The following is an 18,288-nucleotide window of genomic DNA, read 5'->3' as shown; positions in this document are numbered from 1 at the left end:
TGTGTGTGTGTGTGTGTGTGTGTGTGTGTGTGTGTGTGTGTGTGTGTGTTTAAAAGATTTTATTTTTAAGTAGTCTCTACACCCGGCGTGGGGCTTGAACTCACAATCCTGAGATCAAGAGTTGCTGCTCCTCTGACAGAGCCAGGCAGGCGCCCCTTACCTCTCTCTTTGGAACACTCATCACACATGTTATTATTTCTTAATGTCTGTATTTCCCATTAGACTGTAAAATCTGTGAGAGCAGGGACTGTGCCTGTTTGGCTCCCACTATGTCCTTTTGCTTAACACAGTGCCTAGCACATAGTAGGTGAGCCCTAAATATTTGTTGAATGAATGCATGAACAAATGAACTGATAAGTAATTCAACATCTTCTCTGGGAAGTTGCTCCTCAAAATTGGGCAATTTAGTGGTTGTAAATGGGGAGGTACCAAGTCTTGAAAGAAAGAAAGGAAAGAAAGAGGAAAGAGGAAAGAAAGCCTTGAACCCTGCATAAGAGAGAAAGATCATGTTGTCTTGTAGTACCTGCCTGGCCTACCACCAGACATAATGAGGTGCTTTTGGTGACAAAGTGTCTGATCATCAATCTGAAGTAGCACCGTTTTAATTCAATTTCATTCACTGAGTCCTGATCATGCATTTGGCTTGGGGTTTTTATTGATAGCCAAGATAGATAGATAACTCAAGAGAGGCTTGATTATATTATACCTACTTTTACTCATTTTGAGATTAAGCAAAAGCTTCCCCTGCCCACTTACTACCTGTGTGCCTTTGAGTAACTCACTTAGTTTTTGGCCTTGTTTCCCTTTCTATAAATTTGGAATAATCATACCTGCCCCATGTATCGTTCGGTGTTGTTATGTGGCTCAACTGAGTAAACCTGTGGGAATCATTTGCAAACCAGAAAGGACTACACAAATAACAGATGCTACTTTAGAATAGGGTTTCTTAGCTTTGGCACTGTTGACATTTTGAGCTGGAGAATTCTTTGTTGTGAGGGGTCTATCTTTGCACTGTAGGATTTTTATCAGTATCCCTGACCTCTACCCACTAGATGCCAGTAGCACTCTCCCCAAACTGTGATAACCAGAACTGTCTCCAGATATTGCCAGATGTCTCCTGGAGGCCCACATTTCCCCCAGTTGAGAACTACTGCTTTAGGACTTCAGGGAGAATTTAGAAGATCTTCAGGAGTTAGGATCCTAGGGCTCTTAGGTCAGGCCTTTTCCTGATAAGTTGTATTAACTTGTCTTTTAACCTATAGGAAGGAGGTGAACAAAACATAAAAAAAAAAAAAAAAAGTCTGACTGAGAAAACCCATTATGCATTTGTATTTTATTTTGGACTTACTTAGTTTCACATTTTCATTGCATTTTGCAAATTAACTTCTTTTTTTGTTTGTTTGTTATGGTGTTGCTTTTTTAGATTTTTCATTATCAGTCCTTCCAGTACCCAACCACAGCAGGTACATTTCAGGATCGAATTTCCTGGGTTGGAGATGTATACAAAGGGGATGCGTCTATAAGCATAAGCAGCCCTACCCTAAAGGACAATGGGACATTCAGCTGTGCTGTGAAGAATCCCCCAGATGTGCACCATAATATTCCTGTGACGGAGCTAACAGTTACAGAAAGGGGTAAGCCAACTGCCACCAACCTTCTTCTGCCGGGCTCTGTGACTACCGTGCTACTTACCAGAGAGATCAGGGACAAGCACAGCTACTTGTCTTTGAAAGCCAGTCAGTCAATGGAACATTTGGCCATCCTGAATTGACTATTAGGATGAATTTCTTAATCTTGATTTTGCAAACTGAAGTTGTTATTCAAATGTTGTTATAGTTTCCCTGTTATCTATTTTTTATTTTAACTTCAGGTGTCCAGAGGTCTTGTGGAACGCATGGCAGACCCCTAAGTAAATGGAGCCTTGTTATCTGTGTGAAATAGAAGTCATTTGATTTCCTCAGTCTGTTCATACCCTCAGTTATGAGGCCATTTTCTTGCCCGTGTGTTGAAAGGGTGCCCCTTTTAATGATGGGAGGCAGCACATTTCTTTTATGTTACAAAAGGCAGCAGTTTCCTTTTAGAATGAAAGTGCAGGAAAGTAGGTTAAGGACTGACCTTTTTTCCTACATTATTCTCGGTCAATCTAATTCTCAGTTGGATTTGAACCAAAGATGTAGAGATACAGAACTGCATTATGGTTCGTTATAGATGCCTTATCATCTCCTAGGTCTTTCTCAAGTTTGTCTTTTTCTCCCTCTTTCTTTCTCCCTTTCTTTCCCTTCCTCCTCCAGTTCTTTTTTCTTCTTTTTTAAAGAGGATAACTCAAGGTTTCAAAGATACAGGCATGTTCATGCTGCAGGCTGAGTAGAAAGTAGTATAGTTTTTTTGGAAGAAAGTTTGGTCGTATTAGATGCCTTAAAAGTGTATGCCCTTTGATCCAGGAATCCCATTTTAAATTTTATCTTAAAGAAATAGAGCTAAATATGAGGATTTATGTACAAGGATGATCATCATAATGTAACTTACAGATTCAAGGAATTGGAAACAGCTTGAGTGTCCAGCGTTACAAAATTGGTTCAGTAAATTACTCAGTATGGTAGAATACTGTGCAGCCAAGTAACACTTGGAAGGAGTTTTTAATGATGTGGGAAAAATTTATCATATATTACATAAAAAAAGGAACTTAGAAATAGTCCATAAACATATGATCCATACTTCTTTTTTTTTAAAGATTTTATTTATTTATTTGAGAGAGCGAGAATGAGAGAGAGAGCACATGAGAGAGGGAAGGGTCAGAGGGAGAAGCAGACTCCCTGCTGAGCAGGGAGCCCGATGTGGGACTCGATCCCGGGACTCCAGGATCATGACCTGAGTTCAAGGCAGTCGCTTAACCGACTGAGCCACCCAGGCTCCCCGATCCATACTTCTAAAGCTAGGCACTGTCCTCCCTATCTGCAGACCCATACCCACATACTCCTAGAAAGAACACCGAATGGGTAGATACCAACGTGTCAGTCCTATGTAGGGGGATTACGGGTGCATTTTTGTTCTTTGTACTTTCATGTACTCTCTGCCTCTTCTACAACGAATTCTTGTTGTAATCAGAAGAAATACAAGAGCAAAAGTACAATCTAGCTCAGCCAAAGAAGGCCCTTTTGCACGTCCCTCCCTCTCACCTTCCCTTTTTCCTCCTCTAGGTTTTGGCACCATGTTCTCCTCGGTGGCGCTCCTCTCCGTCCTTGTCTTCCTGCCCTCAGCCGTGGTGGTGGTTCTGCTGCTGGTGAGGATGGTGAGGAAGTCTGAGGGGCTGCAGAAGATGAGCAAGTCTGGCTATAAGAAGTCGTCTATTGAGGTTTCAGATGAGTAAGTTCAGCTGGAACCCCAAGCACTTAGCCCCTTTCCTCTTCAGAACCCTGCTGGGTGGATAGTCCCCAGAGGCCTGAATCTACCCCTTTCCTTTTTCCCAGGCCAAGTTTCGTTCTGCCGAGGAGTACTAGAAGGAAGGTTGGGGGCGAACCTAGTGGATATTAATTTGGGGAGAGAGATGGAGGGGTGAATGTAGGGTCCTTGTCTCTGCTTTGGAAATCAGATTGTACTATCTATGGTTCTGCATATAAATTCTAAAGTGGTGGGGCGCCTGTGTGGCTCAGGCGGTTTAGTGTCCGACTCTTTTTTTTTTTTTTTAAGATTTTATTTATTTATTTGACAGAGAGACAGCGAGAGCAGGAACACAAGCAGGGGGAGTGGGAGAGGGAGAAGCAGGCTTCCTGCTGAGGAGGGAGCCCGACGTGGGACTCGATCCCAGGACCCTGGGATCATGACCTGAGCCGAAGGCAGATGTTTAACGACTGAGCCACCCAGGCGCCCTAGTGTCCGACTCTTGACTTTGGCTCAGGTCATGATCTCAGGGTTGTGAGATCAAGCCCTGTATCAGGCTCCATGCTGGACGTGAAGTCTGCTTAAGATTCTCTGTCTCCCTCTCCCCCTCCCCTCTCTCTTTCTCCCCCTCTCTAGGTAAATAAATAAAAATTCTGGAGTGGCTATCACATTCTTCCAAAATTAACAGGAATTTCCAACAAGTCAGTTATTTTTCTCTTCTCGTTTTGGCACCAAGCTGATGTGTCCCAACAGAAAATGCCTAAGCAATGAGGAAGGCTTTAAGAACAGTCTTGGACAGCAAAACCAATTTAAATAACCAAGATCTGTTCTTGGTCAGCACATGCTCTGAGGGCCTAATTGGATTGTGATTGTCAAAGGCATTTATGAAACATCATGTTGGCAGTGAGCAGGCATGGTCCAGTACTTTCCCTAGGAACAAATCTACTAAAAACAGGTGACAAAAGTCTGCGTAAAACCCATTTTGATTCTCCATTGTCTTCTTGGGAGGGAAGTCTTCCCTGGGAAGGGTCTAAAATTTTCTTTCTCTGTGCATGTGTGCACATGTGTATTTGTGCATGCACATTTGCTTCATGGGAGAGAGAGTGCCCTTTATAGGAATCTTTGTCCCCCTCAAAAGATCAAGGGCTCTTGGTAGAAATACTAAGATGTCTATTTCTAAGCATGATCTAACAAGATTCCTTATGCTCCAACCTTCAGGCCCGTTGTTCCCTGACATTTCATCTTGTTCACTTCACGTGCCAGATACACAGCTTATTTTCTTCTCTAAATAAGCTACACTCACTCAGGTCTTCCTCCCTTTTTCTCCCCCCACATGCTTTTCTCTCCCTTGGAATCCTCTCCTTCCCTCCCTTGTTTGCCTGGAAAACTCTTCCTGATCCTCCAAGACCCAGCTGAAGTGTTCCATCTCTGGAGTCTCCCTGAGTCCTCCCCAGAGAACAGGTCATTCTCTCCTCTTTGCTGCCCTAGCAGTTTGACCTTAAGCTTATTAAAATACTTTATTACATTGTGTCATAATGTACTTGTTAGGTTGCAACAGGTTTCTCACACCCATGAGGCTGTGAGCTCTTCGAGGGGCAGTGTGGTGCTCAGTACATTTCTAAGTGAATGATTGGGACCAGCTCCTGTTTACTGGGCACTTGCTTTGTGTCAGGCACTGTGGTACGTGGTTTACATGTGGTTATTTTTTATCCCAGCGCTTAAGTAACCTGCCTGCTCACCCTTCTAGTAAGTGGCCGAACTGGGATTTAAAAACGAGACCTGGGGCGCCTGGGTGGCTCAGTTGGTTGGGCGACTGCCTTCGGCTCAGGCTGTGATCCTGGAGTCCCGGGATCGAGTCCCACATTGGGCTCCCTGCTCGGCAGGGAGCCTGCTTCTCCCTCTGACCCTCTTCCCTCTGATGTACTCGCTCTCTCTCATTCTCTCTTTCAAATAAATAAATAAAATCTTTAAAAAAAAAAATAAAAACGAGACCTGTCTGACTTCAGCAGCTGTGCTCCTAGGTGCTCTGCTGTGCTGAGGACAGTAATTGTTCAGATTTGCTTTGTCCTTTTTCTCCAGGACGGACCAAGAGGAGGGGCAGGACTGCATGGCGAGGCTTTGTGTTCGTTGTGCGGAGTGCCTGGTAAGCTCATGCCATTTCTCTGTTCACTGTTCATGTTCCATTTTCCTGCGTACTTAAGGGGATCCTTTGCCCTCAGAGGCAGCAGAGGATATGCAGATAAGGCCCAAAGCAAGGTATGAATCAAGGTCTTCCCCCAAAGCATTTTGGTCTCAGGGGACTGATTCTAACCATTATTTTGTTTTCTGTCTGATAGGCATAGAGTGGTGTCCTTAGGTTAGGGAAGGTTAGGGAAGTCTCTGCCTACTGACAGAGAGCATCCTGAAAGAGGAGGGGCCTGTGCCACCAAGGTCATACTAGGAGACTTTGGCTGGTTGGACTCAGAATTCTGAATTGAACTTTCCTGCTGTGCCTCAGTTCCCCCCCCCCCCCGAGGGAATTAGAGTGATATAACCTTCTAGGTGACTTGTGGCTTTATCAGTAAGAAATACCCATGTTGGAGGGGCGCCTGGGTGGCTCAGCTGATGAAGTGTCCGACTCTTGATCTCAGCTCAGGTCTTGATCTCAGGGTTGTGAGTTCAAGTCATGTATTGGGCTCCATACTGGGTGTGGAGCCTACTTAAAAAAAAGGAAGAAGGAAAAAAAAAATACCCACGTTGGAAGGCCTGAGTGTTGATTTAAATTTCGAAAGGCTGTCATCCCTCTGTTTTTTAAACTCTGGCTATGATTGGTAGGCTTGTGTGGCTGTCCCAGCATCCTAGGAGGAGAGACTCTCTGATGTGGTACAGTTGGAAACAGGTCAAAAGCAACTTACGATCTAATATGAAACATACCTGTCATTGCAGGGTTTAAACTTGAGTTCTCTTTGTACTCACTGCCAAGCTCAGCGCTTGGCCAGATGACTGTAGCCCCAGCTGTTCACTGCAGTGTTCTTTGTTTCTCTCTCTCACAAACGGGAGTGTAATAGCTAAGTTGAGGGGAAGGTTGAAGAGGATCTAACAATAACCCTTCAGGGTTTGAATACTCCGATAACACAAAATAAGTTAGTGTCCATGACTATCATCATCCACATTTCAGATATTAATTCATTCAGCAGTTATTTACTGAGTGTCTGACACGTGCCAGATGGATTCTGGGTACTTAGGAAACACAAGTGAACTTGTGACAAAAATCTCTGCCCTCCGATAACTTCCATTCTTTTCCGTATGTAGAAAACTCTCATTCTTCAAGACGCAACTGAAATGTCACTTTCTCTTAAAATAGTTATTATTGGTTATTAAACAATAACTAACTAAATCTTTTGAAAATAAGCAAAACATGGAGTATACCAGATGGTACTTAATGCAGTAAAGAAAAACAAAATAGGGAAAGAAAATGGGATGGCTGGATAGGGGGTATGATATTAAATACCTCGCTGAAATGATATTTGAGCAAACACCTAAAAGAAGTAGGTAGGAAGCCATATAGCTGTTGTGGAGGAATGTTCTGGACAGAGGAGATGGTAGGTGCAGCAACTCTGTGGAGGGGCCATGTTTGGCATGTTCTTGGGACAGCAAGGAGACCATTGTGGCAGGAATGAAGTGAGCAAGGTGAAGAATAGCATTTGTGGACATCAGAGAGACAATGCCATATCTTATGAACATAATAAGTGAATGGAATGAACTGGGCTTTTATTCTTTTTAAAGATTTTATTTATTTATTTGACACAGAGAGAGACACAGCGAGAGAGGGAACGCAAGCAGGGGGAGAGGGAGGGGGAGAAGCAGGCTTCCTGCCGAGCAGGGAGCCCGATGCGGGGCTCAATCCCAGGACCCTGGGACCATGACCTGAACCGAAGGCAGACGCTTAACGACTGAGCCACCCAGGCGCCCTGGGCTTTTATTCTTTTTTTTTTTTTTAAGATTTTATTTATTTATTTGAGAGAGAGAGAAAGAGAATGAGAGACAGAGAGCACAAGAGGGAAGAGGGTCAGAGGGAGAAGCAGACTCCCCGCTGAGCAGGGAGCCCGATATGGGACTCGATCCCCGGACTCCAGGATCATGACCTGAGCCGAAGGCAGTCGCCCAACCAACTGAGCCACCCAGGCGCCCCTTTGGGCTTTTATTCTTAATGAAATGGGATGCACTGGAGGTTTCTGAGAAGAGAAGCACTATGTATTTCCAAAGGCTCACTCTGGCTTCTGTGTTGAGAATAGGTGGTACCGTGGTCAAGGGGCCATGACAGTCATAGAGCCCAATAAGGAGACCTTAGCAATAATGCAGGTGAGAGGGGATGGTACTGGTTTGAACCAGGGTGGTAGGAAGTTGTTGTATTCTGATTATAGTTTGAAGGTAAAGCCAGAGGGATTTATGGATGGGTTTCCCGTATCTGTGAAAGAATGAGAGGAATCAGGGATAATTCCATGGTTCTTGACTTGAGCAACTGATAGAATAGGTAGAGTAGATGTAGACTAGAGCCCTGGAGTTCTCCAAGGTTGATCAGTTGGGAAGAGGAAGGGGAATTGGTAAAGGAGGCTGAGAAGGAACATCCAGTGAGGTAGCAGGAAACCGGGAGGATTTGTTATCCTGGGAACCGAGTGAAGAATGTGTTTCAAGGTAAAGAAGGTGATTAACTGTGTCGGTTGCTGCTGAGTCAGGTCAAGTAAAATGAGAACTGAGACTTGATTATTGGCTGATCTGGTGATGTGGAGGTCATTGGTGACCTTGGCGAAAGCAGCTTCAGGAGAATAGAGGGGAAGAAAGCCTGATGCGGGTAAGGTTGAGAAAGAACGCAGAGAAGCGATGGTGACAGTGGGTGTAAACAGCTCTCGCAAGGAGTTTTGCTGTGAAGAGATGCAGAAAAATCGGGTGATAGGGTAGGAGGGAGATGTGTGTCAAGAGTTACTTTCTGTTTAAGGTGGGAGAAATTATAGCACATTTGTATGCTGATGGAAATGATTCAGTAGGAAAGGAAAAAATGATGCTGCGGGGGTGTGTGTGTGGCTGGAGTAGCTCTAGAATGTGATGCACAATGGGGATGCTGACCTTAGAGAAAGGCAGGGAGAGAGAGAATCCATAAGAAGTGTAAAGAAGGCCACGCAGATGGGCCCAGATGCAGGTGAGTGTGTAAATATGGTGACGGGAGCTCCCGGAAGTTCCCTGCTGATGACTCTTTTCCCAATGTCGGGAGAAAGCAAGGTCGTCCGCTGAGAACAAAGTGAGGAGGACGTGCTGGAGGTTTGAGGAAAGAGGGAAAGGTAGTCATCCAGGAGAATAGGAGAACGATGGGCCAGAGAAATGTGTTGTGCCAGGTAGTACTAATGGGCCACTTGAGGTTAGAAGTAATGAATACAAGTTTAAATAATAAAAGTAAGAATAATGGTAACAGTCGCTAATCTTTTTTTTTTTTTAAGATTTTATTTTTTTGACACAGAGAGAGAGAGAACAAGTAGGCAGAGGGAGAGGGAGAAGCAGGCTCCCTGCCGAGCAGGGAGCCTAATGCGGGACTCGATCCCAGGACCCTGGGACCACGACCTGAGCCGAAGGCAGCTGCTTAACCGGCTGAGCCACCCAGGCACCCAACAGTAGCTAATCTTGAATGAGTGCTTGCACAGTGCTAAGCACAATGCGAAGTGACTTCCATACATGGTCTCATTCAGTTCTTGTCGCCTTTCTATGACGTGTCCATATTTTTACTACCCCTACCCCCCATTTTACAGATAAGGAAACTGAGGCCTAGAGTCATTTAATAACTTTGCTCAAGGTCACACAGCCAGCAAGGGGTGAAGCTGGCATTGGAACTCAGAGAAATCGAGAAACCCAGACTCCCAGCTACAGTCCTCATGCTCTTCTGCAGACAGGCATCTTTTCATGTGTGCTGAGGTTTTAAAAAATATCCACCACGGAAAAGGGAACCATTAGGGTTTCAAAGCAGAAATTAGTCCAAAGGACAGCAAATATATCGAGGGCCTTGGAGGCTTCATGGGAACCTAGATGCGCTGAGTCAGTGCTATTTCATTGTTAATGTCACCTCGTGCTGAGTTCCGTTGAGGGGTCCTTGCACAACCTCTTTGTCTAAACTCTGACAGTGGCCATGTATCTACACCACAACTGCTGTTCTTTCCCACCAGGACTCAGACTATGAAGAGGCATATTGATGAAAGTCTTCATGATATAAGAAGAGTCACCTGCTAGCAGAACAAGTCCCGTTCCCCTGGCAGCTAAAGCCTCTCAGAAGCGGAGCTGGCTTGGATGGCAGTGCTGGAGGATTCTGGAAGTCATCAGGAGAGACTTCAGGAACCATTTATTTATTGAAGAAATGTTCTTTTTATATTTATAAACTGTTTAAGAGATCTCAGAAGAAACTCATAGCTACCCCTTTTAATAACTTATGCTCTACTTGAATGAAGGAGTTCTCTTCCTGAATTGAAAGATACTTTTTGTTTCCCCTGTGTTCTTGAATGTATTACATGTTTTCTTCCAGTTACTTGAGGGGAATCCTAAATGTTGGCCACACCATGGATGCCAAAATATCTTTAAAAAATGAAATGGAGCTCGTAGCTTCCTGATGTGCTACAAGACGAAATGTTTGTTGGGGATAAGTGTCCTTTGTTATTTGCTCCATGAATGTTTTCAGCTGTGAATCAGCAAAGAGCATATACTCCTTGGTTTCATGACACCATCACTTGTGTTTGGGTGACTTGGAACCCTAACTTCCATAGAGTTGGCAGGACCAGGAGTCCATAGTTTGCTTTGACTGAGTTTTTAAAGTATTAAAATGTCATCAATTTATGATTAAGGAAGGGAATGGCGACCTAAAGGGATCGCTTTCTTTTGTCTTGCTAGGTGCAGTTTGTTACCTTACTCTCTTATGGCTGACTAATGAGTGGTTTCCTTCTTGATGTCCCAGATCAGAGGCAAGATAACTCTTTGTAAGGTTTTTAGTGGGGAATGTAGAGAATATTTTCTCAGTTATTTGCAATATTCTTTTTTAACAAATGCCATTCCGGAGTTCAAATGTTGGATTGGCTTTAATGAGGCTTTTATTTATAGGAAATAATCTTTTTGACCTGAGTCATTCTTCAGAACTTTTTTGTGTTCTAAAATGTGCCAAATATGAGTGAGCTAAGGTATTTACAAACAGTTTTTGCATAATATTTGACATAAGGAAGTGAGATGGTACATAACCTTTACTTCTCGTTTCTGTTCTCTGATACCTTATATCGACTTCCTCCATTTTCCCGCAGCAAACGATTTCCAATTTTAATTTACATGGGATTTTCTATAAGCCATTAAGAAATATGCAAGACATGTCCAGAAGATCACAGTGTAGTCCTCTGTAAAACAGCAGCAGAGTTTACTTCTCAATTATGAGAGACAAAAATTTTCCCCTCCTCCCATTGCTGTTTTTTTCAACGGGAGAGTCCATGATTCTTCACTAGGTGACTCAGGAGGCTTCCATATTACAGCAAATACACCGTACACATTATACAAAAAAAAAATCACTTCCCCAGGATTTATTTGAGTATATGTGCTGCCGAAGCCAGCACACCCCAGGATTTATTTTTAAAAATTTGGGTTATTAGTGCTGGAAGTCATCAGTAAAAACTTGAAAAAATATGACATAGGTTTGGCCTGGCCCTTTTGTCAATCTAGTCCATACATAAGAGAGTCTGGTTAGTTAATTAGAAATTATGCTTTTTGTCCGGTCACGTAAGGAAGTGGAAGAGGAAAAGGCACATTGTCAGTTTATTTCTAGTGGTTAAGCCTCAGAGTCTTGAGCTACTTTGGCTCATCTGGGGCCAGGCTAGTGAGACAGTCTGACACCTCAGCTGGGAGGGGAAAACATGTTTGAGCAATGAGAGTTAATACTCTGGGCTCTAGGAGATTTGAAGATAGAGATCTAATTGTGAGGCAGACTTGTGGGTCCTTATGTCTCTGAGAAAGAGATGATGCTACAGGAACCCAGCTAAAACCACATTTCCTGGATCGAGGAACTGGTTTTATCTCGGTTTTCTTGTAATTTCCTTTCAGGCATGTTGTGAGGATTAATCCAGGCTAGTATGTTTGTCCCTTTAGGTAGATGGTGCTGTGTGGATACTTGGTTGTTGTTATTTTGTAGCCTTGATCATGATTTGAACAAGGCCCTTTCTTCTTAAGTGACTGAACAGTAGCATCCTTCACGGTGAGAGAGTAAGCTGCTTAGTTCGTGGGCTCCGTGGCTTTAAAAGGTCACGTCAGTCCTAAGGCTGCTCTCAGTGTCCTTGTTCGTCTCTCACCCTGAGTCTGGCTTACAGCCTTACGGCTTTTTTTCTTTTTCTTTTTCTTTTCCTTTCTTTCTCTCTCCCCCAAAGGAGCAAAAAGCAGTATTTGGATACCTGCCTTCTTTAAGGATGGAAAGAAGATAAAGTTGGTTTTCTTTTTTTTAACTTACTCTTTTAATATCTTCTCAGGTGCTATTCTCTCTCTTTTTCCTCTTGCTGCTCTGGATGCAGAGCACACTGTCTGAAGACCAGCCTTGTCTAGAAAGGAAATTTAATTCTGAAAGCTTCAGACAGGGTGAAAAGCCTTTCAGAATTTTTCTTTGGCTGCTGAAGGCTTTACCTGTGGCTACATTACCTTGTAAGTTTTGCGTATTGAGCTCTTAATTCTGTTACCAAATGTGAATTTATAAAATGCTTTGTGTTTCCCATGTGGCCTGTTACCCCAGGCTTCTTGGAGAATGTCTTAGTTCTCTGCAGCTCCCAAACTGCGCACTGGTGCTTCAAGAGGGAACATTGTATGTCCCTGTGTAAAAAAATTGTTGGAGGCCAAATCCCGAATCTGAATGTTCTATTGTGTCACTCTGTTATGGTTCCAAATGAGAGGCATAAGAAAACCCATAGGTTTTCTTATGGATAGGACCAAGACTATCATGTAATTGGACTACTGGAGACTTTGCTGCCAGAAGAGGCAGCTCCATTCCTTTGACCCCTGTGTTGGACTGTTGAACTGTTAGCAGCTGCATTTCACTGCATTTTTTGTGTTTGTTTTTTTGTAGGAGCGTGTGCACTGTTGGGCCATGTGCACAGATATTGTGACTCTTGGGGTCTTTACCACATCACACTTAATAAACTGCTTTGCACTTTCTGGTTACTTTTTGGTGTGTGTCTACATATAAAATGAGAGCTGTCAGATGTAAGGGGAGGAGGTTGTGGTTTCCAGCAGCAAGCAGCCATTCATCTCTAAGGTGTACCCCTGCAAGAACCTGCATAGATTCAGTGGTCTGCTGGAGCCAGCTCACATAGCAAGAGCTGATGGTTAAATTTTTAGGAATTTTGCAAGCCCATTGTTAAATGATTGGTAGCTTGAAACAGGCCATGGTGGGAGTATTTATGTACGTTGCTGCCTTACCATGCAATCATGTAGCATAGTCCTTGAGAGAGCAAATATTCAACAACTTTTCTTTTTATTATTTTTTCAAGATTTTATTTATTTGAGAGACAGAGAGAGAACAGGAGCGGGGTGGGCTGGGGGGAGTGGCAGAGGGAGAAGCAGGCTCTCCGCTGAGCAAGGAGCCCAACGAGGGGCTCGATCCCAGGAGCCCGGGATCATGACCTGAGCCGAAGGCAGACACTTAACCGACTGAGCCACCCAGGCGCCCCTTTGACAACTTTGTGAATGATACAGGACATGTTCCAAAAAAACCAAATGGCTATGTGTAGGTCAAGCCAAGGTTGAGGAGTGTATACTAAGAACACTTATTTTAAAGTGGCAGCTTAGGGTGCCTGGGTGGCTCAGTTGGTTAAGCGACTGCCTTCGGCTCAGGTCGTGATCCTGGGGTCCCGGGATCGAGTCCCGCATCGGGCTCCCTGCTCAGCGGGGAGTCTGCTTCTCCCTCTGACCTTCCTCCATCTCATGCTCTCTCTCTACCATTCTCTCTCTCAATAAATAAATAAAAATCTTAAAAAAAAAAAAGATGTTGAAGTGGCAGCTTAAAAGCAAAAGATATCTTGACGTGAAGAAGCTTTGAGTTCTTATCTACGATGTCCAAATAGCCCAAGGGGTTCACCAGGGGAATAACAGCTACTTGTGTTCTGTAAATGCTGACATCACATGGGTAGAGGAAATCAACCTGGTAAGTTGGAGGACTGAGCGGGCCTATCTTTGGAGGCAGGGATTGAGTGATTGCCTGGCTATATTGCACCTCTGTGTTGAGAGAAAAAAGCGAGAGTTTGCTTATTTTATTTATTTTATTTTATTTTATTTTATTTTATTTTATTATTTTGAGGTTGCTGTATTTTAAAGATTTTATTTATTTATTTATTTGAGAGAAAGAATGAGAGAGAGAGAGAGAGCACATGAGAGGGGAGAGGGTCAGAGGGAGAAGCAGACTCCCTGCTGAGCAGGGAGCCCGATGCGGGACTCGATCCCGGGACTCCAGGATCATGACCTGAGCCGAAGGCAGTGGCTTAACCAACTGAGCCACCCAGGCGCCCAAGGTTGCTGTATTTTAAACAGAGCAAAACGTTTTGTGTTCATCTTAAATTTATTGTATTTTGTTTGCATGCAGCTGATTTCTTTCTTGGGGAATGTTTGCCTGATGCCATTTGAGACCCCGCCCTCAGAGAGCTTGTAATCTAGAAGGGGAGACAGCACAAGCCCTGGTCTGGAATCTGAGGCTCTCCTCAGTAAGTTGAATTTATTACCTCTTTTTAGAACAAAAGTATAAATAAAAATTGGGTCATGGGCCAGATGACAGAAACGAGAACCTTGATTTAGAGGTTCCTGTTTGCATCTCTGTAGCCACCTCAGTGCACGCATTTGGTTTGTTCTGAGCCTGACCTGTGCGCAGAAGTCTCTGGAGTCGGACTTGGGTACTGCACTCGTAGCAGAACTAGCGCGCTGCTTCCCCTGGGTGCATCTCATCACAGGTAAGCTGTTGCTTTGCATTTCTTAAGAAGTGATTCAAACTTTTTAGAAGCTGGTTCTGAAGGTTTTAATTTGATGGCCACATTTGCAGGGCTCTCAACCTCTGCAGGAAGGGACTGGCATAAGGTAGGCTGGTGGGTGAGGTTTTCGTTTCTGTAGTGTAGAGTCACTTCTCTTAAGATCCTCAGAGAATAAAGGCGTAAGAGGTTTGCTCTTAATGAAAGAGTAGATGATGATGGTGGTGGACTTTAGCTTATAAGTTGCCTGTGTTTTTAGGTAGAGCAGTGACTGACTAGTCCTCCTGACTAGTTGTCCTTCTGACTAGTTGTCCTTCAACTCATGGCAGCACTTGTCCCTCACCGGTTCCTTTCTCCCAGTCCTAGATAGGCCAATATTTTTTTTTTTGAAGATTTATTTATTTATTAGATCGTATGTGCACTAGCGGGAGGGGCAGAGGGAGAGAGAGTCTCAAGCAGACTCCATGCTGAGCGTGGAGCTGGACGTGGGGCTTGATCTCACGACCCTGAGATCATGACCTGATCTGAAACCAAGAGTCAGAGGCTCAACTGACTGTGACACCCAGACGCCCCTAGACAGGTCAATATTTAACCTTAAGAAGTCAGGAACTTAAACCTCTCAAGAGAGCTAGGCTAGTGTCTTTATCGTCATGCTCTTGATCTCATGAAGGCCTACTGTAGGGTGGTTTAGGTGTAACCCTGAGGAGGGAGCCCCAGTAATGACTTCCAAAGTCCCCTTCAGGTTAGAGGGTTGACCAATGTCATTGAGATTCCCTTACAAGGAGCCATGTAACCTCCCTGCCCAATGTAGGATAAGTGGTCTTGGAAGGACCAGAAGTTCGTGCCTTAGGGTGGTTGGATTCATATACCTAAAAACAATGAGAGCCTGGAGGTGTGCAGCCAAGGGTAAACTGAGGGGACTTAGCATGGAGCGGGGGTGGGAGTGGGAGGCGGGCTATGTAAGGGAAGCCTGTGCAGTTGTCTGTTTGCTCAGTGGTTGGTTGTCCCTCTGGGTGGGGGTGGGGTGGGGTGGGCAAACACCTGCCCTCAGAGACAACACCTCTCCCTATTTTGTCTTGTGATATCCTAATATTTGGGGGTCATTTTCACATCCTGTGTGGTAGTCTCATTGTCATGAGTCTCTTTTGAAGATGTTTTGCTGTCATCATTGTGCCAAGGGAAACAATTCCTCTGCACTGTTAATGATGGGAAAGGGGATCCTTATAGTTACAACTCCCGGGGGTGATAGAAGACATTTGCCAGGAGTTCTATTGTGAAAGCGCCATGAGCTCGGGTGCAAATGTTTGGCCAACGTATGAGCTGCCTTACTGTGCAGAATTATCTCAAGAACATCTGCTGGGGAGATGTCAGGATCTGGAGAAGAAGCAGTTATAGAAGCTGAGAATTTAAATGGAGTCTTATTATGAAGGTGCTGAAGGAGCATCTGATGCTTTGGTTGGATTTCTAAAGACCGAGATTAGTTTATATAGATATTCTGTGTTTGTATATGTAAAATTCTGAGTTTCATTATTCAGATACATATGTTCAGGACATATATATTCGGCACACACACACACACACACACACACACACACACACACACGATAGGACTTTCTGAACATTTGCCAACTAAAGGTAATCAAAACTTGACTAAAGTGTCCTTGGCCCTGTTAGGTGTTGCTCTCTCTTTTGACGAGTGGTTCCCAGATCCGCCCCCCGCCCTGGGCCTCCCTCAGTGCTAGCCCTGGACATGCAGAGGCACATAGGCTCAGCTCTTGGCTTCGTGGAGCTTATCATCTTGGGAGGTGAGGGTGGAGAGCAAGACTTTAATCAAACAGGCACACAAATAAATAGATAATTAGAGATTGTGACAAGTGCCCTGAAGGAAAGATAAATAGTACTGTTAAAACTTGTGGCTAGGAATCTGACCTGGTGAGCATGGCTCAGGAGAGAGGTCCCTAAGGAAACCACATTAGCTTGAGATCTGAAAGCTGAACAGGATTTCACTGGGTGAAGCTGGTGGGAAGAGCATTCAGTCAGAGGAGCAGATTCATCCTGTTGTGATAAATGAAGTTCAGAGAAATTGGGCTCTAAAACATGGGATAGCTTCACAAACATGAGGAACAGTACCGCGTCGTGAGGGGACAGGTTCGGGACAGGATCCGGAATGCCTGGGTTTAAATCCTGACCCTGCCACTTGGCTATGCATTATTAGGCAAGTCACTTCACCAGTCTGTGCTTTAGTTTCCCCATCTGTGAGGGCTCATAGGGTTGTCGTGAAGATCAAGTGGGCCAATGTGTAAGGTGCTCAGACAATTCCTGGCACATTGCCCTCTGTGATTTATTGCATATCAATGACTGATTTCTAGTGTGTTCCTATATTAACTAGGGGGGCCGAAGAAGTCTGGTCCTTTCATGTTAAGGATGAGGCCCAGGGAGATGGAGCGATTTCCCAGAGATCAAAGAATTAGTTAATGGAAGGTCTGACCCAGGAGGAGAATTTTTTTTTTAGAAATTCAGTGCTTTTTCCATGAATTCATTGTTTCTCTCTTCATTTACAGAGAGTTCTAATGGTGCATATGAGTACTTTGAACCAAAAATGGTATCTTCTATTCATTAGATTGCACATTTTAAAAAAATTTGTTTGAAAATGGTTGAGTGTGGCTCTGAGTCACTTGAGTTTGTTGACCAGGTTCAGAGTCTCTTTGGGATCGCTGGTGTTGTCTTAAAACAGAATGGCCTGGTTGTAGGAGATCTAAGTTGATTTCAATGTGATGGTCACATTGGCAGCCAGCAGCACTTACCCAGCATGTCGCAGCATATGCCAGGCACTTTACTGGGGCAGTGGCACAGGCCTGGGACACAAGAACATATGGTCCTTCTTGAGACTCTAGACTTAATGGGGTTTCGTGTAGACCTGTAAATCAGTTGTTACTCCTCCAAGTAGATGGTGCATTGCTCTGGGGGGATGTACAAGAACAGTTTGCTGGACAGAGGAGGGAACACAACCAACTCCCTGAAGAAGAACGCATCCAGAATGTGCAGGGGTCTCAGAAGTCTAGATTGATAAATTAACACCAGGACATACTATAAAGGAAGTCCTCTATCATGCTCACCCAGGTACGTGTCGGGTGGGATGGCCATCAGAGCCAGAAGAGGACTGTGGCTATCTTGAGAGAGATCTGCCTATTCATCAGGTGTACTTATGTTTGGGGAAACTTAATGTGACTTTTGGTGTATCTGAGTCAATGTTAATTATTATCTATGTTGTGATGGGATTCAAAAATTGAAACTTGAAAGTTTCCAGTTCATTCTGATTCACCATTTGCCATTCTTCTAAAGGTAGATGCTCAGAACCCAGATCTCTCCTAACACAACAAATTCTATTTCCTATCTGATTTTAGGTTATGAAAAATAGGATCTTATGTGGTAATGATTTCTAACTTTTCAAAGCACTGTTATCTACATTATCATATTTGATCCTTGCATTATTATCCCCATGTTATAGGCAAGGGGACCGAGGTTGAGCAAGGTCAACTGACTTCTCTGCATAAATGGGACCTAGGGTAGGACTTCCTTGAACAGTTTGACCCTGATTTTCCAGATGGAGGATTTTGTTGGTTAGAACTCAGGTAAGGACTCTCTTAGGTAATCATTTTTTACAAGTTAAAATGACCACTATATGTGCTAGACTTCCCAGCAGAGCTGGGTAGGGTACTGTGCTGGTATTACACAAAAGAGACCTTTCCTCCTTGAATGTTCTAGGTAGAGTTCCTTCAGTGGCGGGATTTTTGGGGTGCAGGGATCATGGCTGAGACCAGCCACAGTAGGTGGTAGGAACCCAAGGCTGGTTGGATTGCAACTCCTTGGAGTTGGTCTTCTTCTGTTTCATTAAGAAAAATGTGGGGCAGGGGCGCCTGGGTGG

General features: G+C 44.1%; 2 protein-coding genes across 6 annotated transcripts in view; both read left to right on the top strand.

Moving 5' to 3' along the window:
• The window catches only part of MPZL3 (myelin protein zero like 3), a 22,027-nt gene extending 9,457 nt beyond the window's left edge, over positions 1–12,570 (top strand). The window contains exons 3-6 of one of the 2 annotated variants that reach the window (XM_025893686.2): positions 1,424–1,634; positions 3,198–3,363; positions 5,458–5,521; positions 9,567–12,570. In XM_025893686.2, coding sequence (XP_025749471.1) covers positions 1,424–1,634; positions 3,198–3,363; positions 5,458–5,521; positions 9,567–9,593 — 468 coding nt within the window. In that variant the 3' untranslated portion in view covers positions 9,594–12,570. The remainder of the gene's footprint in view (positions 1–1,423; positions 1,635–3,197; positions 3,364–5,457; positions 5,522–9,566) is intronic. The other variant, XM_073903817.1, reaches the window with a different exon arrangement.
• JAML (junction adhesion molecule like) overlaps positions 11,924–18,288 on the top strand; it is a 29,718-nt gene continuing 23,353 nt past the window's right edge. Inside the window, exons 1-4 of one of the 4 annotated variants that reach the window (XM_025893684.2) lie at positions 11,924–12,057; positions 13,988–14,105; positions 14,221–14,348; positions 17,872–17,995. Coding sequence is in view for 2 of the 4 variants with exons in the window: in XM_073903816.1 (XP_073759917.1) it covers positions 14,422–14,472 (51 nt within the window). In the remaining 2 variants the exon portion in view is untranslated. The other 3 variants (XM_025893683.2, XM_073903816.1, XM_025893685.2) reach the window with 3 other exon arrangements.

Source organism: Callorhinus ursinus, unplaced genomic scaffold, assembly GCF_003265705.2.
Source record: "Callorhinus ursinus isolate GAN/ISIS: 27379988/994484 unplaced genomic scaffold, GSC_fseal_2.0 scaffold19, whole genome shotgun sequence".
Taxonomy (NCBI): domain Eukaryota; kingdom Metazoa; phylum Chordata; class Mammalia; order Carnivora; family Otariidae; genus Callorhinus; species Callorhinus ursinus.
Note: the sequence above shows the minus strand (reverse complement) of the source record. Positions and strands in the feature narration are given on the sequence as shown.